The sequence below is a fragment of the Pleurodeles waltl genome, chromosome 4_1, assembly GCF_031143425.1.
Source record: "Pleurodeles waltl isolate 20211129_DDA chromosome 4_1, aPleWal1.hap1.20221129, whole genome shotgun sequence".
In the NCBI taxonomy this organism is placed as follows: Eukaryota; Metazoa; Chordata; class Amphibia; order Caudata; family Salamandridae; genus Pleurodeles; species Pleurodeles waltl.
The window spans coordinates 775278288-775305295 of NC_090442.1; the positions used below are offsets into that span (position 1 = coordinate 775278288).

General features: G+C 48.8%; 1 protein-coding gene across 3 annotated transcripts in view; it reads left to right on the forward strand.

Annotated features, from left to right (window-relative positions):
- Positions 1-27008, forward strand: part of RABL2B (RAB, member of RAS oncogene family like 2B) — a 115344-nt gene that overhangs the window by 25857 nt on the left and 62479 nt on the right. For all 3 annotated transcript variants that reach the window (XM_069229461.1, XM_069229463.1, XM_069229462.1), the window contains exons 4-5: positions 159-238; positions 484-563. In XM_069229461.1, coding sequence (XP_069085562.1) covers positions 159-238; positions 484-563 — 160 coding nt within the window. The remainder of the gene's footprint in view (positions 1-158; positions 239-483; positions 564-27008) is intronic.

Below are 27008 nucleotides of genomic sequence, written 5' to 3' on the forward strand. Positions count from 1 at the left end.
CAGAAATCTGTTACTTATTTGAATTGCAATAGAGCACAGAGGGGGATGGCTTGTATATTTCTTGTCTTGCATGAAAAGGGAATCTTGTTATGATTTGGGCGTGTCCTGAGTCTAGGCATAATATATGTGCATCTGAAAACCCCTTAACTTCTCTTCAGCCGCCCCCAGCAGCTCTCAACATTTGCTCTTACGCTATACAAATATACGACCACTGTGGATGGGAAGACCGTGCTTGTAGGTAAAAGCCTTTTGTCAATAAATATCATTCTGGAAAAGGATCAGAGCCAATGAATATAGTGTTATAATGTGCATCACAAACTCCACGTGGCACTCTCCGTTCCTGCTGTACTTCAGTGTTTTGCATACCAGGCCTCCCTAGAAAGCCTACCAGTGCATCCTGAGCGTGACCTCTTCCTTTTTTTTACGATTACGAAGCAAATTCTAATCCATGCACATTCTAATCCATGAACTTGTTCTTTTTAGATTTCTGGGACACAGCAGGACAGGAGAGGTTCCAAAGCATGCATGCTTCATATTACCACAAGGCTCATGCCTGTATTATGGTAAGGCGTGATCACTTGACTATATATTTCAAAAGCATAAACAAAAATCAGTCTCACATTACAGTAAAAAGGAAAAAAGAGACTGGCTAAAAGGTTGTACAGGCTAGCTAGAAAGTCACTGTTATGGCTGGCAAACTTGGAATATGGGCTCTAGATTATTTTAGCAACGTCTTGAAAGGGTTGCATTATAACTTCTGAATGGAGCCACGAGACTGGGCTTTACAGACCCCAAATATTGGTCTATTCATCTCCTGTGGCTAAGCAGGAAAAACTGCCAGACTATGGCCCTCTGAAATAGAAGGGGCCTCTGGACTGGATGATAAATTTCTGAGGTAACACGCTTGGGAGAGCTGATGAGGAGACTGAATACATCCCATATTTGTAGCACAGAATGTAAGTAATTTCTCTTTCCAGGTAGTAGGAGTGCTGAAAATGATCTATTTTTACCCAGGTACATGAGTCACTTTCATTGGTTTGTTTATGTGTTACATGAATCACTTACTTTACATTTATTGCTAGATGATAAGCAGCTGCTAGAAAACCTTGCATGAATATTTTGGGGTGGTGTTCATTATCTGTTAAATGTAAGTGTTTATTTGAATAAAATCTCCAAGCCTTTTACTACTACACTGTTTATTGGATGGGCTTCACCAACACTTATTAGAATTAAAACTTATTAATAAGTTATGGGAAACGGCCTTAATTATGACTCCGTAACAACGAAGTCGTGGACAACGAAAGCGGAACAACGCTTTCGTTAACCACGACTTCATTGTTTCGTGCCTTAACCACGCATGTGCCGAACCACACACATGCGTGGTTAAGGCACAGAAGAAGGGAGTCGATTTAGGAGGACGACGCGATCAGTCAGGTAAGTGGAGCTGTTTTAGGGGGTAGGTGGTAGGGGGTCGGGGTATTTTTAGTTTTAGTGGCGGGGTGGGGGGTTGGGGTATTTTTAGTTTTGGGGGGTCAGGGTGGTTTAGGGGAGGGGGGTCGGGTTATTTTTTGTTTTAGGGGCGGGGAAGGGGCGGGTAAGGGGGGGTCGGGTATTTTTAGTTTTAGGGGCGGAGGTGGGGGTGTCAAGGTATTTTTTGTTTTAGGGGTGGGGGTCGGGCGGTTTAGGTTTAGGGGCGGGGAGGGAGGGGAGGGGTATTTTTTGTTTTAGGGGTGGGGTGGGGGGGTCGAGGTATTTTTAGTTTTAGGGGTGGGGTAGGCGGTTTGGGGGAGGGGTAGTTTTAGTTTTAGGGGTGGGGGTCGGGCGGTTTAGGTTTGGGGAGGGGTACTTTTAGTTTTAGGGGTGAGGGTGGGGGGTTGGGATATTTTTAATTTTGGGGAGTCAGGGTGGTTTAGGGGAGGTGGGTCGGGTTATTTTTTGTTTTAGGGGCGGTTTAGGTTTAGGGGTGGAGGAAGGGGGGAGGGGTATTTTTAGTTTTAGGGGCGGGGTGGGGAGTCGAGGTATTTTTAGTTTTAGGGGAGGGGCGTCGGGCGGTTTAGGTTTAGGGGTAGGGAGGGGTATTTTTAGTTTTAGGGGCGGGGTGGGGGGTTGAGGTATTTTTAGTTTTAGGGGTGGGAGGTCGGGCGGTTTAGGTTTGGGGAGGGGTATTTTTAGTTTTAGGAGCTAGGGTGGGGGGTCGGGGTATTGTTAGTTTTAGGGGTGGGGGTCGGGGTGGTTTAGGTTTAGGGGCGGGGAGGGGGGGTTGGGTATTTTTAGTATTTGGGGTTGGTGGATCGGGGTGGTTTAGATTTTTAGGGATGGGTGGGGGATTGGGGTGGTTTTAGGTTTTAGGGGTGGGGGTTGAGGTGGTTTTAGGGGCGGGGCGAGGGGTTGCGGTAATTTTAGGGGTGGGGGTTGCGTGGTTTTAGGGGTGGGTTAGGGGTCGGGTAATTTTAGGGGTGGGGTTGACGGGGTTTAGGTTTTAGGGGCGGGGTGTAGGGCTCGGGGTAGTTTTAGGGGCAGGGGTGTTGGGGTGGTTTTAGGGGTGGGGGTTGGGGTGGTTTTAGGGGTGGGTTGGGGGTCGGGTAATTTTAGGGGCAGGTTTGGGGGTTTTTAGGGGCGGGGTGGGGGGCTCGGGGTAGTTTTAGGGGCTTGGTGGTTTTAGGGGTGGGGTTTGGGGTAGTTTAGGTTTTAGGGATGGGGTGGGGGTTCGGGTTGTTTTAGGGGTGGGGGTTGGGGTGGTTTTAGATTTTAGGGGCAGGGTGGGGGTCGCGGTAATTTTAGGGACGAGGTGGGGGTTTGGGGTAGTTTTAGGGGCAAGGGTGGGGGGTTGGTGTGGTTTTAGGGGAGGTGGTGGGGGGTTCGCGGAAATGTTTAGGTGTGGGGGGCCGGGGGGGGATGCATGCTGGAACCATGCATGCCTATCACTAATGCCTTTACCAGGAATGCCTTTACAACGAAAAATCATTGTTAAGGCATTCGTGGTAAAGGCATTAGTGGTAACAACGCGGTCGTTGTTCTGACCTCGTTGTTCAGGTATGAGTTGTTCCAGCATGCGTTGTTCCGACATACATTCATAAGTTATAATTCTAGTTTTCAGACAAATTGCAAATTGGGACAGTCTGGCTTTCATAATGATTCTTCTACACCCTCAGTGTTTTGGATACTTTGTCCTGAATTGAAGGCATTTGAAGCCAAAGTTAGGTCTTTATCCAGAGATAACCACGATCGATAGCACACGCTTAGCAGTCCCCTTGTCTACATAGCTTCAATATACTTGTATTAGAAAAGGTTACCAACCTTCTGTAATGCAGTTATTGTGTTTTATCATGTGCTGTGTAGAGTACACTTTCCTACCATCTGTTTGTTTTTGCTTGAATCTTTTTATTTTGTTTCAGAAATTAAAACCAGTACAATTGGTGTACATTCACTGCACTGAGAAGTGTAACTCCGTTACAGCATATCCAGGTCAATCACTCTAGCTTACAGAGTACTTTACATCAGTTAGCAATACGAATTCACCACCAGAGCTGATAAAGTAGAATATCAAGTCTAGGATCTATTACAGGTCTGTGGTTTCCAGAGTGCTCAATGTGTCGAGGCAAGGCATATAATACCCCAGGATATCATCTTGATGGGCAGTTGTCTCACGTAGCATAATAAAGAAGTTAAGACCCAGCATTAACAGTGCATACAACAGTATAATCACAAAACAGTAACCATAACTGGAGTCCGTTCCCAACGCTCTCAACTTGTGCCTCACAACCCCGCAGCTCCGCCCCCTCCATCCGTTCAGGACCCATAATGCACAGCCGCAGGACCACTCCCATCTTGCCCTGCTGATACCCCCGCCCCTTTTGGAGGGGGGGGGGGGCACACTGCCAGAGGTATAGAAATGATCCACTGCAAACAGACAGTTTAACAGGCCGCCGTCGGCGTGATTTCCACATTCATAACTCCTGCATCTGCCCCATGCCCCAGCTCACATAGCGCAGACAGCATCTCATCCCATCCAGAAGCCAGGGGATATTTATGCAGTCCCAAGTTATCTTGCCTCTGCAGTGCCGCCCCTTCTGCTTCCGCCCATACCACAAAGGACCTCTTTCACGCCTCTATCGACAAGGGTTCTGTGGTAATGAGGCGCTTGGCTGTCAAAAGGTCCAGATCCAGGAATCTTGTGGAAGCTTTGTATTTTTTAGCTCTGGGGAAAAAGTCCATATGGACAACAGTGGGCGCGCCGTGCAATCCAACAACCGTGCCAACACATTCAACCAGTAAGAGCACAATGAGGGACAGGACCATAACATATGTAGCAAGTCTGCCTCCATCAGTGTACAGCGGGGGCAGGCTGCCTCTGTACAGTGGAAATACCGATTGATTTTAGCTTGGGTAAGATAAGCCCTATGGAATATATAGAATTGCATAAGGCAAAATCAAGCGTTGCACAGAATGTTGGTGTGGCTTCTCAATGCTGCATCCTATTCTTTATCTGTGAATGGCACGGTCAGATCACCCTCCCAGCTGGTCTGCAATGCAGCGCAGTTATGATCTGTGTGTGTCCAGGGCGCGTCGGTGAACCAGCGCATCAAATGTCTACCCTGTCCTATAACCTGCATGTATTGCACCATGAGATGAATTGGCCGCTCGATATAAGTGTCTCCCAGTGCTGAGATAATGTTGCTATCAAGGAGTTGTGCAACAAAAACTGCCCTGATGACAGGCCAGTCTCCTCAGCTAGTGTAGCAAATGGGGTTAGCACTCCCTTGTTGTTCAGATCTCCCAGCATGTGTAGCCCCACAGCACGCCAAGTTTCCATCTTAGTCTTAGTCGTGCACCGCGTGGCATGCCAGGTAGTGCCAGAGCCGGTACATAAGGAATGACTGTGTGTGTGTGAGGTGCGTAAGCTCCTATGATAACAGCGATGCCCCACCTTCACCAGGAGTGACTCAGGCTCCCTCAGTCGAGCAATGGGGTGAAATAGATGACATACCTTGGATATTGTCCAGGGTTGCGTCACTGCAGCTGTGTCTGACAACTGGAGTCCAGAAAGCCACCTGGTTGCCCACTGCAGCTGGGAAGCCAGGTAATATTGGTCCATGTTCGGCACCGCCAGCCCACTCTGATCCAGTGGCGAGTACAATTTTGTCAGCGCCACTCTACAGCGGCCCTTGTTCCAAATGAATTCCCTAATTCTGGGCTCCAGCTCCCTAAAGAATTTCGCCAGAATATAAAAGGGTAGGTTGGAGAAATAATATAGCAACCATGGGAGGCCCACCATTTTCAGAACTACTCTCCCCAACACTGAGAGTGGTAGCGCCTGCCAGAAATTCATTTAAGCACAGATGGATGTTACCGCTCGCTTAAGGTTTCCATCATGCAGATCCTCCTCAGTAGGATATATATTAATGACCCGATATCGGAACGTCCTGGGCTGGCCGGGAATGAGTATCCTGGTTAAGTTAAGACCTAGATCTGGCATGTTAGGCAAAAGGGGAATAAGCATGATTTCATCCAATTAACCCACAACCCTGACAGTGCGGCGGACCTGTGTAGTATTTCCGCAACTTCATCTGGAACATTGGAAATATTTCTAAAATACAGGAAAAGATCATCTGCATTGAGGTGACACAATATGTCGACCATCTCCTAGCGGGATACCTCAGGCCTCTTCCCTTTGGCGGAATTCCACTGCCCGAGGCTCCATCGCCAGTGAGAGCAGCAGCAGGGAGAGGGGGCAACCCAGCCAGGTTCTTCTACCCACCTTAATTGGCCTAGAGATAGCTACACCAACCCTGACCCTGAGCTGAGGCTGGGAATATAACAGTTTCACCAACCACAAAAAGCTGGGGCCAAGGCACCTCATACGAGAAAGGCTATTCTAATGAATCAAAGGCCTTTTCCAGGTCCAATACAAGACAGCCTGCTCCACGCCAGTCCTGTGTCGAGTATCTCATGGCCCAAAATAAGCATCTTATATTTAAGGAAGTGCTGCGTGCCGGCACAAAGCCATTCTGATCGGGGTTGATCAACTTAGGTACCAGGGGCATGAGTTGCGTTGCCTACATTTTAGCTAGAATTTTATAATCTGTGTTAAGCATAGTAAGTGGTCTATAGGAACCCAGCTCCACTGGATTTTTGCCAGGTTTGGGAAGAGAGATCAGTAGCGCCTCCTGCTGCAGCACAGTCAGGGTTGCCGCCACCAGGGTCTCCTCGTATAACCGCAGCAGGCGTGGTGCGATCACAGAGGACAATGTTTTATAGAGCTCGAACAGAAAGCCGCCGGGCCCGGGGTTCTGCCAGCGGCTAAAGCGCACATACTGTCTTGTACCTCAGGAGCGTTAATGGTTCATCTAGATCCACCTGCTGCTCCTCTGTCAGGCGGGGTAGGGGAAGTGAGGAAAAGAACTCCTCATAGTCCGCAGGTCCTGCTTTTGTCTTCAATTGATACAGGTCCGTGTAGTGACATGTGAGTTCATCATGTATCTCACCCTGGGTGTAGAGCACGTCACCCGCTGCCGAATGCAGCTCTAGAATAGGGGTACATGACTCTTGGCGGACCAACCAAGCTAACAGCTTACCCGACCTTTCTACTGCAGCATGCGTGCAAGCCGAGTGTGCTGCATAGATAAGGCAGCGCATCCTCTCCACCTGAGAGACATCCTCTGTCCGTTTAGACGCAAGTCTACAAGCTCCTAGAGGGTGTTAGCACTTTGTTGATGCTGCAACAGGGTCCTCTCCACCCGAGTTAAGTCGCCTTCAATGGATTTGTGCATACTCCATTCTGTACCCAGACATTGCCCTCTTGTAAAGACCTTGGATGCCTCCCACTCAGTGAGTCCAGATGATGCAGTGCCATCGTTGCTTTCAAAATATTCAGAGATAGCTGTGCCCAATGACGCCTTGAAGGGTGGATCTTCGAACATCTCAGGTCGCCAAGTGGGGACAGCAGGAGGGGAGGTGTCCCACCCTACTTGCAGGAACTGGGGGTTATGATCAGAGTGAGTGGGGTCGGGGAATTCAGTCTGCTACACTGCAGAGCTCAGTTTAGCTGTACAAAGTATTCTATCAAGTCGCACACACAGCTGGTGCAGAACTGAGAAAAGACTCTAGCAGCATTGCGTTGGCGCCATAGGTCCAACAACTGCCAGTGCTGGAGCCATTCTTGCAGTGAGCGCGCAGCTGCCACTGTAGGTGCAGTAGATAATTGTGGGAAGCTACGATCAAGGTCTAGAACACAATTAAAATACCCCCCACAAGCCACAGGAGATTGCTTCAATGAGAGGGTACTAAATAGCGTATGGAAGAAAAAGACCTAGTCTGTGTTTGGCGCATAAATGGACCCCAGAAGCAATGCGCGCCCATCTAGGCGTCTGTGCACAAACACATAACAGCCCTCAGGGTCAGCCCCCCACTCTTCTGCCAAAAAAAAAGTACCTTGCCAGATCCAAACAAAGCCCCCCTAGCATATGAAGAAAAATTGGTTGCGAATAGCTGCCCACGCCAGCGCTGCTGCAGCCTGGTGATCTGACAGCATGTGTTGCGTCTCCTTTAGAAGTGGTATGCAGATCATATGTCTTTTAAGGTATGAGTAGATGGAATCTGCGTGCAGGCGTGTGTATGCCCCTCACATTCCATGTGAGGATGTTAGTGGATTCATAGTCGGCCAACGGGGTAATAGTCTTTTAGAGCGCCGCTCCTTAGGGCATGTGGCGATACATGACAGATGGTAGGTTGCCGGGGAGAGGGGAAGAGCAGAAATCCGAACTCCAGTCAATGACAAACAAATATAGCATAGAACCAACAATTACCACAGAAGTAAAACAGTAGAATACCATCCGAGCAGAGGGACAACCGGTGTCTGCCCAAACCGCCTAACTCACTTGTGTGGCGTAACTGGTGTGGGGAAGGAAGGTACCCACAAACAAGGAAGTAGAGGGGAAGTTTGCTCCACCAAGTAAGCCAAGTGGGGAATGCCCCTGGTGTGTCTTATACGTAGACAGACGCTAGGTACGCACCATAATGTGCTTTGCAGCCACACATAGACCCATCACCTGCAGCGCAGCCAGCAGGGAGAACAACAACACAGTGCCACAATTTAAATAGAAAGCGAGCCAACCAGCCCATGCGGTCGCGTTGTAAGCGATCGGTGCAGCCTGAGCTCACAGCTGACTATTGCAACAGTATCATGCGCCAAAGTTGAACTGAGAATTTAGCATGCAACATCACTAGCTGTTCAAATCATATCATCCACCATCTGCCGTATCACAGCATGGGCCAAGTGCATGGGCAGTGCAGGGGTCCCCCTGCACCTGTTCTCCTCCAGCCTTTTCATGGTGGTAAAACAGCAGCGTCGCTCTGGCTGACTGCAACCTCCATCCCAGTGTAGATGACGGAAACCTGGTGGTCTGACCGCCAGGGTCTTAATGTGGTGGTCAGACTGCCACAGCAGCAGGCCTCGTATTGAGGGCCAAAGTGTTTTCTCCTCCACAAGTCAATACATTATACAGAGACTGCTTCTTCTGTGTAGCATATAAAGCAAACACCCTCAACGATATAGAGTCACCTACTTGCAAAAAACTTGTGAAAATATGATCTTTGTTTCTAATTGGACCTTTAACAAAGGCAGCCTTCTTTCATAGCATAGCATGCTGCATAACTGTATCTGTCTCCTGCCATGCCAAAGTTGGGAGTCCTCACAGACACTGGAATGGAGCACACTCCATTTGAGGCATGGTAGCCACATCTGCACTCTCAGGTGAGTGCCATTGATAGACGTATGCATGGCATTAATTTGGGCTTTAACCAATACCTTCGGAAAGTATTAGTGCCTGGAAACAGCAGTGGGACAAGCAGTGCTGCACAAACCTTATCTCCACTTATGCTTTCTGAATCATGTAATTTAGTGCTTTGGCAATCTTAATTCAAGCATGTGAATCTTTGGAAGATCCAAAAGCTGTAGAAGAAAAAGGTAACTGCAATTATATCTTCAGCATTGATATCTTTCATAAATACTCAGCGCCCACCCTCCCTGTTCATTAAACAAGCTATGAAATTATAGTAGTTAGTTCCTCTTAAGAGGGTTTGAGTTTGAGCCGCTCCATGTCTTTGCCAGTCCATGTGAGGTGGACAGCCCACCAACAGTCTTTGGCTGTTTTCGGTGTTATTTGCTGTATTGTGATACTTCTGAGTTAAGATCAACTACAGAGGGTTCCCAACCCTATATCAGGGAATAATTCAAACGGGCATCTAGGAAAGCTACCAATGCTGAAGAACTGTAGTTAGAGGTAAGTAACTTCTTGTATGTTTCTGATATTATCTCTGTGACACACTATTTTCTTAATTATTCTTCATCCTTATTCATTCATCCACTCTGGCTTCGGAACACAGATGAAGCATTTGTCTCCATTGATTACGTGTACATCTTTTTGGTGGTCTTTTGTAGTATTCCAAGGAAAATTGTGATTTTATCCACAACCCGAGAAGAACCTTCGGTAACGAATTATCTGGTAGAGACTCTATCTAGCTGCAGATTCCTTACCTTAGAATTCCCTGGCGTCAGCTTTGAATCCGGAATTTTTCTGCTGAGCAGTACTGTAGGAAGTTGTCTCTGTATATACTATGTCAAAGTAAGAGATAGTATGCACAAAGTCCAAGGGTTCCCCTTAGAGGTAAGATAGTGGCTAAATTAGATAATTCTAATGCTCTATTTGGTAGTAGTGTGGTTGAGCAGTAGGCTTATCAGAGGGTAGTGTTAAGCTTTTGTTGTACACACACAATCAATAAATGAGGAACGTACACTCAGACTTAACTCCAGGCCAATAGTTTTTATGTAGAAACATATTTTTTCTTAATTTATTCTTAGAACCACAAGTTCAAGATTTGAAGTAAATACATAAAATGCAAGGTACTCCACACAGGTAAGTTAGGAACTTTGAATTAGAGCAATATCATATACAGTTTTTGTTAAAATGGCAGTAAGCTATTTTAAAAGTAGACAGTGCAAAAATCAACAGTTCCTGGTGGAGGTAAGTATTGGTTAGATTGTGAAGTAAGATACTTACAAGTCTCAGTTCCTGGGCATAGGCAGCCCACCGCTGGGGGTTCAAGGCAACCCCAAAGTTACCACACCAGCAGCTCAGGGCCAGTCAGGTGTGGAGGTCAAAGAGGTGCCCAAAACACATAAGTGCCTATGGAGAACAGGGGTGCTCTGGTTCCAGTCTGCCAGCAGGTAAGTACCCGCGTTTTTGGGGGCAGACCAGGGGGGTTTTGTAGAGCACTGGGGGGGACACAAGTAGGCACACAAAACACACCCTCAGCGGCACAGGCGCGGCCGGGTGCAGTGTGCAAAGCAGGCGTCGGGTTTGTGATAGAAATAAATGGAGGGACCCGGGGGTCACTCTAGCGGTGCAGGCAGGGCACAGGGGGGCTTCTTGGGCCAGCCACTGACTGGGCTAGGCAGAGGGTCATCTGGTGGTCACTCCTGCACTGAGGTTCGGTTCCTTCTGGTCCTGGGGGCTGCGGGTGCAGTGCTTGGTCCAGGCGTCTGGTCCCTTGTTACAGGCAGTCGCGGTCAGGGGGAGCCTCTGGATTCTCTCTGCATGCTTCGCTGTGGGGGTCCGGGGGGGGGTCGTCTCGGGCTACACACGAGGTCACAGTCGCCTGGGAGTACTCCCTGTGGTGTTGGTTCTCTGGATCTCGAGCCAGGGGCATTGGGTGCAGAGGGTGAAGTCTCATGCTTCCGGCGGGAAAAGTGAGGTCTTTGAAAGTTGCAGAAAAGTTGCAATATTGTTGCTGTTTGTTGAGCAGAGCCGCTGCTCACAGGAGTTTCTTGGTCCTTAGGTTCAGGGCAGTCCTCTGAGGCTTCAGAGGTCGCTGGTACCTGTTGGATGCGTTGCTGTTGCAGGTTTTCGAGTCAGGAGACAAGCCGGTAGGGCTGGGGCCTAAGCATTTGTCGTCTTCCGTTGTCTCTGCAGGGCTTTCAGGTCAGCAGTCCTTCTTCTTAGTTCAGGTTGCAGGAATCTGATTTCCTGGGTTCTAGGATGTCCCTAAATACAAAATTTAGGGGCGTGTTTAGGTCTGGGAGGGCAGTAGCTAATGGCTACTGTCCTGGAGGGTGGCTACACCCTCTTTGTACCTCCTCCCTGAGGGGAGGGGGGCACATCCCTAATCCTATTGGGAGAATCCTCCAAACTGAAGATGGAGGATTTCTAAAGGCAGGGTTCACATCAGCTGAGGACACCTTAGGGGCTGTCCTGACTGGTGGGTGACTCCTCCTTGTTTTTCTCATTATCTCCTCCAGTCTTGCCGCCAAAAGTGGGGGCAGTGGCCGGAGGGGCGGGCATCTCCACTAGCTGGGATGTCCTGTGGTGTTGTAACAAAAGGGGTGAGCCTTTGAGGCTCACCGCCAGGTGTTACAGTTCCTGCAGGGGGAAGTGAGAAGCACCTCCACCCAGTACAGGCTTTGTTCCTGGCCACAGAGTGACAAAGGCACTCTCCCCATGTGGGCAGCAACTCGTCTGGTTGTGGCAGGCTGGCAAAAACTGGTCAGCCCAACACTAGAAGTCGGATTGGTATTCAGGGGGCATCTCTAAGATGTCCTCTGGGTGCATTTTACAATAAATTCCACACTGTCATCAGTGTGCATTTATTGTGCTGAGAAGTTTGATACCAAACTTCACAGATTTCAGTGTAGCCATTATGGAACTGTGGAGTTCGTGTTTGACAAACTCCCAGACCATATACTATTATGGCTACCCTGCACTTACAATGTCTAAGGTTTTGCTTAGACACTGTAGGGTCATAATGCTCATGCACATATGTCCTCACCTGTGGTATAGTGCACCCTGCCTTAGGGCTGTAAGGCCTGCTAGAGGGGTGACTTATCTATGCCACAGTCAGTGTGAGGTTGGCATGGCACTCTGAGGGGAGTGCCCTGTCGACTTAGTCTTTTTCTCCCCACCAGCACACACAAGCTGTGAAGCGGTGTGCATGTGCTGAGTGAGCGGTCCCCAGGGTCGCATAAGACATGCTGCAGCCCTTCAAGACCTTCCCTGGCATCAGGGCCCTTGGTACCAGGGGTACCATTTACAAGGGACTTATCTGAGTGCCAGGGCTGTGCCAATTGTGGGAACAAAGGTACAGTTTAGTGAAAGAACACTGGTGCTGGGGCCTGGTTAGCAGGGTCCCAGCACACTTTCAATCATAACTTGGCATCAGAAAAGGCAAAAAGTCCAGGGGTAACCATACCAAGGAGGAATTTCCTTACAAGTACCCTGCGTGTGCCGTCGGGTAGCGTCGTTCGGATCAGCGTGGGGCATCCGGCTCCGTGTGGCGTCACGGTCTTCCGTATAAGCACAACCCCGGCGCGCGTACATCATTTCTTTTTCACAACTTTCCACGCCAGAAGCCCAGAGTCATGGAAGAACCAACAAGCATTTTGTTTTATAAAAACATGATGTAAATATCTGCAGAGCGGGAGGCTTGAGTGGGTGTAAGGAATCTGCAGCTAGATAGAGTCTCTACTAAATAATTTGTTACCGAAGGTAAGTAACTTGTTCATCTGATAGAGACTTCTAGCTGCAGATTCCTTACCTTAGAATAGATAACCAAGCTATAACTCCTGGTGGTGGGTCCCAAATATATATTTCACACCAGGAAGTCCTGCAGGACGAACCGGGCAAAATGCCCCCCTGTCCTCACCTGGCTATCCAGGCAGTAGTATCTTGCAAACGTGTGGAAGGAAGCTCACGTTGCCGCTTGGCATATGTCGAGTAACGGCATGCCATGAGCCAACGCAGTGGTAGCAGCTTTCCCTCTGGTAGAGTGAGCCCTCGAGCCCTCTGGAGGCTTGCATAGCAAATCTTTATACAGAGAACGACCAAGCACGAAATGGATCGTTTCTATACTGCCCGAACCTTCTTTGCACCAACGTACCCCACAGAGTTGGTCATCCACCTGGAACTCTTTTGTGCGGTCAAGGTAGACCGATAGTGCTCTTTTTGGGTCTAGCCGATGGAGACTCTCCTCTTCCTTAGAGGAGTGCGGTGGCGCAAAGAAAGTGAGGTGATATTTTGACCCAGATGGAAAGGGGTCACCACCTTGGGGAGGAAAGAGGCACGAGTTCTGATGACTACTTTATCAGGCTATATTGTGAGATACGGCGGTTTTGATGATAGAGCCTGCAGCTCACTCACTCTCCTGGCAGATGTGATTGCCACCAAGAAGGCTGTTTTGATAGTGAGCAGCCAGAGAGGACAATTATGTAGAGGCTCAAAAGGAGCACACATTAGAAAAGTGAGTACTAGATTAAGATCCCATTGGGGTATCACAAAAGGCACAGGTGGAAACATATGCACAAGCCCTTTTAAGAATCTCCGTACAATGGGAGATTTGAACAAAGATGGTTGGTCGGGTAAGCGTAGAATAACTGATAAGGCAGCAAGATAGCCCTTGAGAGTCCTTAAGGAGGAACCCTGTTGGGCAAGTAATAGAATAAACAAAAGGACATTAGATGGAGATGAAGAAAGTAGGATCAATAGAACTTACTATACAATATGAAACAAAACGTTTCCACCGGCAGGCGTAAATCAACTTAGTAGAGGGATGACTAACTGCCAATGACATCACAGACTTCGGAAAGGAGGTCATAAACCATCAACTGTCGCCGCTGAACCTCCCGCATGAAGCCGCAAAGTTGACAGGTTCAGGTGGAGAACCTTCCCCTGCTGCTGAGACAGAAGATCCTCCAAAAGAGGCAACCTGATTGGAGGACTGATGCTCATTTTGACAAGCTATGGATACCAGACTCTCCATGCCCAATCCCGAGCCACTAGGATTACTTGGACCCAGTTGTTCTTGATTTTCTTGAGAACTCTGGGCAGAAGTGGTATGGGCGGAAAGGCATACAGGAGGCCTGAACTCCACTCGCAACGAAAAGCGTCGCCTAGCGATAGCCCCCTTGGAAACTCCAATGCGCAAAACTGCTGAAATTGTGCGTTCTCTGTGGAGGCGAACAGATCTAACAAGGGCTCTCCTCACTGCTGAAACAGTCCTTGCGTCACCTCCGAATTGCTATACCATTCGTGATCCGCTAAGCATTGCAATCTGCAAGACCCATTTGTCCGTTATGATGGAATACCATGAGGGAGATGAAATAGAATTCTCCCTCCAACTGTATGGACATGGTCTTGCAGAAACACACTAGGAGGGCTTGGGCGCTGTGGAGGGGGGCTGTGTGGTGGCTGATCGCTGGCCAGACCTTCTGGGTCTGACGGTAACACGACCATGTCCTCTCCCGGGATGCTGTGAAGCCGGAGGATGGTGGCTGAATTGTGGCTGGTGTGGTACCGTGCCCCTTCTGAAGCCTTCGAAAGGGACGAAGACAGGCTGCTGTTGAGCTGGCGCTGAGAGGCCCAAGGATCTGGCCGTAGCTTGAGAATTCTTGAACCTCTCAAGCGCTGAGTCTGCCTTTTCACCAAAAAGGAGAGAGCCATCAAAGGGCATGCCCATCAAACTCGACTGGACATCCCCTGAAAAGACAGTAGAACGTAGCCAGGCTTTGCGGCGTAGGGCCACTGTCGACGCAATCGCTCTACTCAGCAAGTCAGTTGTGTCCAATCCACACCTGATTGTAAACTTGGCTGCATCTCTCCCATCCTTGACAGCCTGGGTGAGGGTGTCCCGTACGCCCTCCGGGACCTGGGGCAGCCCCTGTGCCACCGTATCCCATAAAGTATGAGGAAAAACGGCCCAATAGCCAAGAAGTGAGGCAATGCCAGGCTGGGGGAAGAAAACTATTTCTTTCCAAGTTGGTCCAGCCTCTTGGATTCCCTATCTGGAGGGGCGGAAGGGAAGGCACCACTGGAAGTGGAGGCTTAGACCACCAAGCTCTCCGGGGGGGGTGTTAGGTAAGGAAACTAGGGTCATTTGGAGCAGGTCTATGGCGGCGGCTGACTGTCCTATTCACAGGAGCCACTGTGCTGGGTTTGGACCTTGTTCCCGGAAAGACGTCCGTAAGGGCCTCATTGAAGGGCAACATCGGCTCTGATGTAGTAACCCTTGCTTGAAGCACCTCTGTCGTGAGATTCGTCTTGACTGGCACACTGCCCAAGTCTAGGTCCAAGTCCTCGGTTGCCCTACGCACCACCATAGCATAAGAAGCTCCCTCCTCTGTAACCACGTTAGGAGGAGAGACCGTGCCAGTATCTGGAGACGTGTCCAGTCCACTGGCTTCCCCTTGATCCTCATACCAGTCCTGTTCTTGCTCCAATTGAAACTTTTAAGGGTCCTCAGACCCCTCCCACTCCTCTCCTGTGCCTGGCTGTTCCAAATAAGGCTCAGGTAATGATCTGGGCCTAATCGGTGCTGTCGAAGTCAGAGTCGGCATCGTATGACATCGCTGCGGCTCCGAATCATCCGGAATGAGGATGGGGCTACCACCAGTGGGCGCCGGTGGTGAAGGAAGCGTCAACGTCGGACCTGGCGTCAGAGGAGGTCGACTATGTGGGACCAGCACTGGTCCAGATCTGCTATCGGATCCTGGGGTTCCCAAAGGCGCTGAGGCCAAAGCCGCCAACGTCGAATTCGATAGGGCCCCTGCTGACCCCGTGGGGCCCATAGACCCACCCGAGGGTGCAGCCCGTTCAAAAACAAGGCACATAGCCTCGTAAAACTTTTATCTGAGCGGGGGTCACTGCGGTCCCGGGAAAAGGGGGAAGACGCAGAGTTGGCCCTGGCGACGGCTCCGTGGACCCGCGCTCGGAACGTCGACATTCCTCAGACGCCTCGTCAGCCGACGGGCATGACAAAGTCGACGTCTGCTTGGACGACTTCTTCTTCTTGTGCCTCTTACCTGAATGATAGGATGACCTCGAATGCGAGGAAGAGGACTTGGGGCTCCGGGAGCAGTGCCGCAAACTCCTCCTTCTGCGGGACCGTGACCTCCTCGGAGTCGCGCCGACCGAAGACGGCTGTCGGGCCGCTAGAAGTTTGAGGGATCTCTCCCTCAAGGCCTTCGGAGCCATGGCCCGACAGTTGGAACATGAAGTCACGTTGTGATCCTTTTCCAGACACCAGAGATACACTCTGTGCGGATCCGTAACCGACATGGTGCGATGACATGCACCACATGGTTTGAATCCTGTCTTTCTGGAAGACGTATTCAAACAATCAAGCAAAAACCTCGACGATCATCGAAGAAAAATGGTAGCTCTTTCCGGATCTGCACTTAACCGGCGCGGAAGGAAAAGAACTGACGTACGCGCGCCAGGGTGGTGCTTATATCGAAGACCGGGACGTCACACACGGCTCCAACGATGCTGACAACTCCACGCTGAGCCGGACGACGCCACACGGATCCAAACGATGCCACCCGACAGCGCGCGCAGGGTACTGCTCAGCAGAAAAATTCCGGATTCGAAGCTGACGCCAGGGAATTCTAAGGTAAGTAATCTGCAGCTAGAAGTCTCTATCTGATCAGACAGATTGCATTTGAACTCAAAGGGCAATAATGTATTTTCTGTTAATCAGTTTCTGGTTGGAAAAAAAATATAATGCAGTGATTGTGGGATGAGAGTTAATCAGTCATAGGACCAAAGGCATCTTCAGCAAAAAAAGAAGACAAAAAGCATACATGCTGTGATTGTTCACACAGCAGAAAAACAATAAAGGTGAAGTAAGTATAGTGTGCATTTCAGTTATTCAACAACCTGGAAAGTGCTGTTGGCACATCCATACTGAAGGGAGAACAAACATGAAGCAAATGTGGGAAGAGTTTTATTTAAACCAGACAAAACTAAAGGCCTGTCAGCGAACCCACAAAGGCGAAAAAAAACGAAAGTGCCTTTACAGTGTTATACATTTTAGTCACCCAAAAAGCCGTAAAGTGCCACCAGCAAACTCTCTTATAGGTGAAAAAACCATACACATGCAGTGAATGTGGGAAGAGTGTCTTGGTTGTCATGCACTAGTTCGGCACGTAGTGCATCAAAACATCAAGGTGGCAGCCTTGATCATCAGAGCAGAGTAGTCCACTTGGCACCCTTGGGTAGTCAGTGGCAGGCTATCCACTTACTGGGGGGTACCCCAGGCAGTAACCATAGGTTTGAAGTATTTTCTTTCAGAGTGGCCTGGTCTGCACCGCACAGAGTTGGCAGTATCGCAGTCACGTCATCTGTGGTTGCAGGCACATAGTGGATCTAAAGGGTCAAGTGTTGATCACAGCTTCAGTCACGTCAACTTATCGGGCACAACTCTATAAGTGTCAAAGCGTTGACAATGGGGATAATGCAGGAACTTGAGCAGACTCGCAAAGCGCAGTGGATCCTCTGAGGAACTCTGGGGATAGTCTGCAGTGTTGATCACACCAGTCACACGGTCTGTGGTGGAAAGACTTTGCACCCTGGCCAGCAGCTTTTAGCTCCCTTCCAACATCTAGCTCCTCCTGCAGGACTCGTTCGCTCTTTCCCCTTTGATCAGACATGACTTCTTGGATTTCCAAGAAAAGTAAGGCTGTTCATCCTCCATATTTGACTCCAGGTTATCTCATCTGAAACGCTGGCTGTCCGGTGAACACCAACACTCGTTGCTCAGTAGTCCTCTAGTAATCTGTGGACACCTCCTCCTTGGTCAGAGAGAACTTGGAACTGAAACAAGTTGCTCCCACTTTTATACAGTGAACAGGGGATGTGGAGTATCTGTCTTTGATGAACTTGTTTGTGTCAATATAATCTTTTTGTGTCCTTTTCTGGCTGTCCTCTAGCCTCAGCCTTTGTCTTGAGTGATGCTCTTTACAACCTGTCTCTAGGTTGGAACACCCACATTCAAGGTAGGAAGAGGTTTGAGCAGTCTCACCTGACTACAGCCACATCGGATAGCGATCTGGAAGAGACACATAGGGCATGTTCTCTTCTGAGGGACCCTTCACAAACTGACATCGAAATTACAGTCCTTCCACTCACCCAGGCCATCCACCAAATGGTAGTTTCTGGAAGACTAATCAGCAATCTGGTGTGTCAGAAAAGCCCTAATTGAATTACCAAGGGGAAATCTGTCTCCTCTTTCTGCAGTCCACAGTCTGAGGTCCCATCCTCGAGCACAAGCAATGTCAGCAATACACTTTCACTGTCAAGGAACGCAACCTAACTGCCATCTTGAGACCAGGCTGAAGTCTGGGGCTTTCAAAATGCAACCTGCCGCTCTGCCACCCTGGTTCTCTCAGGCAGTTATGCAGTGCACGCCAAAGTTCAGTTGTATCACTGAGATGTGAGATCTCAGCGCTAGGATTTTGGATTCACCGTAAGCAGCATACCTTTAAGTGAATGGACCAGTAGTCTCCCATCCACATAACACGGGTTAAAAGGCCTTGTCATACAGTAATCACTTTTCACTGCAAAAGGTTCCTCTTGGTGCTTTCCTCTACGTCTAGGACGATCTGTAAGTCAGGGGCAGTCCCAGGCCTTTGCATGCACCTTAGATTATCGTCAGGGCCAAAAATCTGAAAACTATTATGCCTGATAAATCCCGTTCTGGCACGCCGGGCAAGGATCATGTCTGTACATCATACATGGGATATTACCGCCCCAAAAGACATCCCTCCAAAATGACTACTTGAAATCTTTCTCCACTGCTGCAAAAGTCCAATCATCAAATCGACAAAACAAATAGGAAAGTCTATCTGCATTTCTGTGATTCATTCCGGCCATGCGCTCTACTGTGAAATATAGACTTTACCAACAAGATCGACCATCTCACCATCTTGGGATTCTGTGCTCCCTTGCCATCAACCACATGAGTGGTTTGTGATTTGTTTTAACCTCAAACGTAGCAGCAAACAGATATGGGTGAAACCTTCTCAAAACCTACACTAGAGCAAAGTACTCTTGCTCAATTGCTGCTATTTCTGTTCCAAGGGGAGCAATTTTCCGTTAATGAAGATCAACAGATGCTGTTTCTCCTTGTCATTGATTTGAGCCAGTGCCGCTCGAACTCCTTTTTCAGAGGCATCCATCTGTACAGTGAAGGGCTAATTAGAGCCATGGGCCTTAAGTACAGATGCATTACTTGGTGCTTTCTTCTGTTTTTCAAATGCCTTTTGGCAGACCACCTTCTTCAGTTGTTTCTTGGATGTCAAGACTGTTAAAGGAGTCACTTTGGTCATATAGGTAGTAAAGTTCCTGTAGGAACTAGTGAGTCCTAAAAAAACTTTCACTTCTGTCTGAGGTCCTGATTTAGAATTTGTGCATGCAGTTACTGTACTACAAACATGACGGATATCCCGTCTGCCGTATTATAATTGCATTATATCCTATGGACATAGTAATAGAGGCGATAACCATCACGTTTGTGACTGAGTAACCCATCCTCCAAACTATGAATCAGGCCCTGAGAAGTAAGCAGCAACCAATCCAACACAAACTGTATCATCACATCCATCAGACACATCTTCCTGTTCCCTGCCTGGTGCCCAAAGTAAACCACAGTGAGTCACATCACCTGGTACTTAGTTGCTTTTATAGTCCTTTTCGCCCTGCCCCGTTGCCCCCACCCCCCCTTTTAACATGATCAACACATGTTTCAGTTGGTCTTCTTGTGCATTGCTAAATGCCACAATGTCATTCATGCAGGCCGCACAGCACTTTTTGGGGCCTCGATAGAACAGGCACAAAAAAGTGACAAGAGCCTTTTTCAGCCAAACGGCCATTACCTCAAACTAGAAAAGCCACCCTGGTGTAGAATGTGCTGCCTTCTCCTTGATATCTGATGTTAAGGATCCTCAAGTACCTTGCAGCTCATCATGTCTAAGTATCAGACGTGTATTAGTCTTAGTGACTTTGTTGTGGCCACAGTATTCTGCACAAAAATGCAAGTCTATGGAACCTTGCTTGGGCACCAGCAGCTCTGGACTGACCTAAGGGCTACGCTCATGCTCAGTCACTCTCGATTCCGGTATCTTGGCCACTTCTTTCTTAATGTATTTCTGGGCTTGGTCACTGTAAGTAATTGGTTTATTTTTTGGGATGGGTTACTTCCCACCTCAAGGAATAATCACAACCAATGTCAGGGTGAACCCTCAAAGTCACTATACGACGCAGAGCTGATAGGCTTAACTTAGGACAATGTGTAAAGTACTTATGTAGTACCAAAACTGTAATAAAATCACAGTACAAAACAAAAAACATTCCAATCCAAACAAGAAAAATGGAGCCACATTTAATAAACAAAATTACAATAAGACGAACCAGAAATATCATTTTATAAAAGTTGTACGTTAGAATAGTACTAAGAAGCATAAAATGCCAATAATAGTCAATAGCCGAAGTACACTGGAACCAAGACGCATTTTGAGGCTGACAGTATTGGAGCATATGGCGGATACACTTACCGGGTTCATTGTGGTCAAAGATTTTACCTTCTGACTTCAGTTTTTTAAGTCCTAATCCACTGCAGAGTACACTTCTAAAGACTCCTGGGACCTCAGGGGAGGTACTTACAGACTCAGAGTCTCAAAGCAGAGGCCAACAGCAAAGCTCACTCCAAATCCAGTTGCCACTGGTCATCTGGACAATTCCAGGAAAGGGCCTCTTGAAGCTTGTTGTGTCCCTACATCTTTGTCACGAGGTCACCCTTATATCCTTTGGAGTCTCCTTCTAAGTCTTGGGTAGAAGAGAGAGCATGTCAAATCCTTCAGGGATCTTCTCAGGTCGCAGACTGAGGTTTCACTCCTCTTTTGATCATTCTCGGGACTAGGAATGTTCAGAAGTGGATTCCTGGAGGTACAACATTTATGCCTGGCATACACTAGTTTCCGGGGCTAAACCTGCACACTGTGAGCATTTTGAAGATTGTTAGTCTTCAGCCTCACTAAAATTGGGCTCTGGGAATATGTGTGGGGTATGTACTATGGTAATACTAGTGCCTTCCAACATCTAACACCAAAATTCAGTTTGAAATAGCCATGGTACCCCTAATAAACCCAGAGATAGAAATCTAGTAGAACAAAACAAGGTTTTTCAGCAGCCAGACAGTAGATACACAATAATTGTTTGGCATCATCCCTTTCAAGTGCACCACAGTTATGTATGTAAACCCCAGCAAACCTGTCAAGTAGGATGTGACACTATGTTGTCAAAAAGAAGCCCACTGTGATTGGAACCTGTCTTGCAGTAGAGACAAAGGAAGAGATCCTCCCTGTGTGTTTTTTTTTTTTTTTTTTTTTTTTTTTCGAATAAAAGCGGGGATAATGGGCAGCCCTGCCTGGTTCCTCTCTCTATTTTAAACGGTTGCGAAATCGTGTCGCCCGTTTTGACTCTTGCAGAAGGGTTAGTGTAGAGTACCTCTATCCATCTGATGAATGTTCGACCGAAGCCCATACGGCGCAACGTCTCCATCAAGAAGGGCCAACCCAGCGTGTCAAATGCTTTTTCTATGTCCAGTGATACTGCCACTTGAGCATAGTCATCCGTTCGTGAGTTCGCCATAAGGCGCAATAAGTTTCGGATATTGCTAAATGTGCTCCGGCCAGGTATAAATCCAGCCTGGTCGTGATGTATCAGGTCCGGCATACATGGGAGCAAACGGTTGGCTAGCAGTTTACCGAGTAGCTTACAGTCTGTGTTCAGTAGTGATAGTGGTCTATATGAACGTACATCCAATGGGTCTCTCCCCGGCTTAGGTAGCACTGCTATCAGCGCTTCACGGCATGTGTCTGGTAATTGTCCACGCTCTAGCGCCTCCGTCAGCATCTCTAGATATGGGGTTTGTGTTTGAGTCGGGAACATGCTATAGTATTCAATAGGCAGTCCATCGTTGCCTGGTGCTTTGCCATGCGGCAATTGTTTTAGGGCCTGCTGTATCTCATTGATATCAATTGGTCTTTCCAGGTCTGCAACCTGAGCGGTCGTTAGTTGTTTCAGCTCGATAACAGTAAAAAACTCGCTCAGTGATGTTTCGGGTGGGGGGACGGGAGCTTTGTATAGTGTGCTGTAATACTCCTTAAAGGCTAGGTTAATATCGGCCTGTGCATTTACTATTAGTCCTGTTTCTAATCGGATGGCTCCTATGGGGGATTTCCGGCCACCATTGTGTATGAGCCATGACAGTAATTTACCCGATCTGTCACCCTCTGCGTGGTTACGAGCTATGTAGTGTCGATGGTCAAACAGACCTAGTCGTCTATCAGCTTCGTACCATTGTGCGCGCTTTCCAGCTAGTTCTGTGTGTGTAATCTCGCCCCTGGCGAAGTCTTTCTCAAAAGAATGTACTTCCTTTTCTAAGTTACTAAGCTCACGTGCTAGTGTTTGACGCGCGCCGACTGTTGCTGAGATGCATGTTCCTCGTATGACTGCCTTATGTGCGTCCCATTCTGTTGATCTAGAGCCCGTTGTCCCCTTGTTTTGGATGAAGTAAGAGGATATGTGTATGGCTAATTCATCTCGGAAAGGGGGGTCTTGTAACAATCGGGTCTGGAGGCGCCAAGTTGGGATGCATGCGCGCGGGCTGCCCCATCTGAAATGAGCGATGAGAGGGGAGTGATCTGAGATTACCCTAGCGGTGTAATCAGCGCTAGTGATCTTGTGGGTGATGTCTTGGGAGATGAGGATAAGGTCTATGCGAGTGTGGAGGAGGTGTACTGGGGAGTAGTATGAGTATTCGCGATCATGGGGGTGTATATGCCTCCAGGTATCTATGAGACGGTGGTCTACCATCCATTGACGCAGCATCTGCGAATTTTTGATTGCTTGGGAGGCTGCTATGGGGGGGTGTGATCTATCCGTATCTATATGTGGAACGCAGTTCATATCCCCGCCCCAGATACATGTAGAGGATAGGTCGTTTGAGAAGTGTGAGATTGTTTTGTGTAGGAATTCACTTTGTCCGACGTTCGGGACGTACAGTCCGTTCAGTGTTACTGGTTCCCCATCTAAGTGGCCTGTTAAATGTATGTATCTGCCCTCTATGTCAAAAACGCCGCGCCGCACAGTGTACGGGACCCCCGGGGCTATCCATATCAAAACCCCTCTTGCGTATGATGAATTTCCCGACCCGTGGACCTGCCCGCCCCACTTTCTTTCCAACCAGGGAATATCTACAGGGGTAATGTGCGTTTCTTGGAGAATGGCTATATGAATATTGTGACGCTTTAGGTGCGCGTGTATCCTATTGCGCTTTCTTATGCCCGCCATACCCTTAACATTCCACGTCATTATATTATATGTTGGTTCCTTTTTTGTCATGTTAAGTTAGGTTGTTGCACACCTATTTTTTTGTACAGTTGGGTCGATCCCGTGACGCGTCCAGAGACTGCTGTTAGTCTAGTGCGCGCCGCCCACCCACGTCTCCCCTCCGCCACCAGCGCCCGCCCGCCAGCCCCCCCAGTCCTACAAAACAACATTATCAAAAGAGAATAATAAAAATGAGAGCAAAAGAAATAATAGGCAAAAGGATATTTCGGGTAAAGCCCGGAGATAAACATAATGGCACAACTGGTGCCTAAACTGCAAACTGCGAAGTTAAGTTCCATTCGGGAGTGACTTGGTTGTCGGAGAGCGTGGTTTTGGTATAGCCGGGCGGGAACCGACCCGTCTCCAGGATAATTTTGTCCCTGCTCGGTCCAAATTGTAAGTACAACCGCTTTGGTTACCCTGTTAGTCCCAGTCAAGGAAGCTAGCGGCCAGATCCCATCCCAAAGAAACCACCAAGCACCGCTCTAGGCCGCATAAGGGCGGGAGGTCGCGTGTCCCAACGCCGGACTCATGTCTGTGGCGCAGTTCATATTCCCTCACGAGGTCTAGAGATCATCCGCAACGCGCGGTGTAAGGTCAGGGCCGGCCAGTAGGAAGGAGGAGGATGCACTTGATTCCCCTCCTGGGGATCCGCTGTCTGTAGCATCTGTGTCACTTCGGGTTTTGGATTGTGGTCGAGTGAAGGAGCTAGTTTCCCTTAATATTTGAGCTTGCTCTGATTCCATTTGCGATTTCGTTGGGCGCAATGTGGTCTTGCTTTGTTTTTTTTTCCTCCTGGAGCTGGGTGTTATCCAGTCCTCAGTTGTTGTCTTTTCCGTTGGCGGGCTGATCAAACCTTTGGCGTGAATCCAAGTCCATGCATCCTCTGGGGTAGGGAATATGAGCGTTTTCTCATCTATGGTGATACGCAGGCGGGCTGGGAACATGAGAGAATAAGTTATATTATTTTGTCGCAAGATTTGTTTGATCTTTACAAAGGTTGCTCTTCTACGTTGTACTTCCAGCGTATAGTCCGGGTATGCAGATATGTTATTATTTTCCAAGCTGATTTGACTGGAAGATCTAAAGTGTTGAAGAACAGAATCTCTGTCTCTGTGGTTAAGAAATCTAGCTATCATGGGTCGGGGTGGCGCTCCAGGCCGAGGGGGTCTGCCCGGTATTCTGTGGGCTCTTTCTATCATTGGTGATTTTGTGGCATCCTGAGTTTTCATTATTTCTTTCAGCCAGTTTTCTAAGAAATCCTCGGCTTTGGGTAGTTCCAATCGTTCTGGGATGCCAATGAATCTGATATTGTTACGTCTTGAGCGCCCCTCTGCTTCTTCAGCTCGGCGTTGTAGCTGTGCCAACTCAGTTTCCATCTGTTTGAATTTGCTTTTCATGTCTTTCATTTCCGGGTGAACCGTTTCTAGCGACAGTTCAGCATTATGCACTCTGTCAGACAGTTTGCGGTGGTCAGCTCGGAGTAGGGAGACCTCCAGCACTGCGGCATCAATTTTCCCTTCTAGCGAAGTTTTGGTTTCCATAATTGCCTGCATAATTTTATCAAATTGCTGGGAGTGTGCGCGTAGCGTCTCGCTCAGTTGAAGTTGCGTTGCCTTTTGCATGTCCAGTTGGCCCATGGAGGGGGGGGTTTCTCCCTCCGCAGAAGTCCCTGTTTTGGAATGCTTAGGCTTGACCATTGTGACCACTATGCGACCGGGGAGAATTATGCCGTATGAAATCAGCTATGTGTACTGGTGGGGCGAAGCAGAGCCATGCACGTCAAAGTGGGTGATTTTAGCGTTATCAGTGGTCCAGGCGTGGTTGCTTATTTTCAGGGATATTAGGAGTTAGTATGTTAATTTGTTGACTGAGGCCCTCCTCGTTGCAAGGCAGAGAGCTGAATGCCACTGGCCTGGTACAGGTGCGTTGGGTTTTTCACTTATTTGCTTGTGGCTTGATACTTTGGTGACCCAACGTGGTTGTTTTATGTGCGTTTAATTTATTCTGTGCCAGCGCTTTTTCATTCTTTTTTTTTTTTTTTTTTTCTCTTTTTTATTTCTTTTTTTCCTTTATTCTGATTTTATTGGCTCCTCCTCTCTTTTTTATTTATGTATTTTTATTTTATTTTTTGTAAATTTTTTCCTTCTTCCTTTCTTTCCCACTCCTCCGCCTCTGCTTCCCACTGTTTTATCTTCTGTGCTGGGTGCTGGTGCTTGAGGGTCGTTGTCGCTGGCCCAGTGCCCTGCACGGGAGGAGAGGCCGAAGGTCCCCTCAGCCGGTCCGGTACACTCCACCAAAGGCACGCCGGGGCCCCCACTCCACCCGAGCACGCGTCCGCCGGCCGCCTCCACAGATCAAGGGCGGAGTGCCAGGGTGAGCCAGACGCCCGTTCCTGGCGCCGACACGTCCAAGGCCCGACCCCGCAAGGAAACACCGCCCAGTGCTCTCGCCGCAGCGTCACCGCACGACGCTGCTACCAGTTCTTGGTAGGGGGGCCACGTGGAGCTGTAGGGATGCTAAGCCATATCAGGGGGGGCTCGCTCACTGCCGCGCGCCCCCGTGTTTCTTGTTGCTCCGATGGAGCGCGGCCGAACCGGAAGCCGCGGCGTCCCCCAGGCCGCGCCCCAGCCAGCAGGCCCGCTCCCAGGGCCCACCGCAGTCCAGGCCCAACAGCCCTCGACCCCCCCGGCGATCCCACGGGGAAGCCGAACGGGGCGACCCGACCGCCGTGCCCACGTCTCGCCGGCCGCGGGAGGGCCGCCTCACCTCCCGATCCACAGCACCAGGCGCGTCTTGCTTCCTCGAATCCAGCAGTTGATCACGGGGCCATCCGCAGCTACTTCTGTGTCCTTGAGGGCTGCCCCCGGCACTGGGGGGGTAGCCTCAGCATTTTATGGCCGACCGGGAACCAGGGACCAGGATATTCGGCAAGAAGGAGGGCCGCGAGCGGAGCTCTTTTCTCAAGCGTCCGCTCCGGCCGCCATCTTGGCCACGCCCCCGAGATCCTCCCTGTGTGTTAGCGAGAAGAGAGTTCCCAGGCCCAATCCCACTGGTCATCCTGTCAAGGGAACAACTCCTCCCCACTCCCAGGCCTTTGTTCTATGCTCTGGGAGCAGTTTTTCCATCTATTCAATGCTAATTATTGGCTGGTGGAAGAGCCAATGCAAATTTAGCCTTCATGAACATCCTGCAGGGAAAAGATACATGTCTAAAAGTAACTTGTCCTTCATATTTATGACACCCGACTTCACCATTGAGTTGATTTTTTATAACTATTAAAAAAGTTGCTTAAATAATTTTGTAGCTGCTCCCATTCCGAAGATAGAATGTTGGGATTTTAATTTCTACTCCTGTTTTCTACATAGGACAGCTAGGCCTGTCACAGTGAAAACAGCTTCTGGGTGCTAGTCCCTACAAGGACATGCTAATATTCATTTTCTACATGTCCTACTTTTAAATACCATGCACCCTGCCTTGTGTGCTCTTAGGCCTATAGGGGTGCCTTATATTTAAAAGGGATGTTTTCATCTGTCAAAAGGGTTTATTTTGACAGGTTGAACTGCAGTGTTTCAAAGGCAGCAGTCAGTCTACAGTGGTAGACCTGAATCCATGTTTTACACTGTCTCTATAGTGTATGGCACAGTATGTCAGTCTTATGAACACAAACCAGTGTCAACCTTCTAGTCATTAAGAACAGGTGGGAAAATAATTCCAAAACCTTTCTACATTCTCTTTGCTGTTCAGCCATCAACTCGGGGGCAAGCTGTTCTAGTTTAACAGATCCATCAT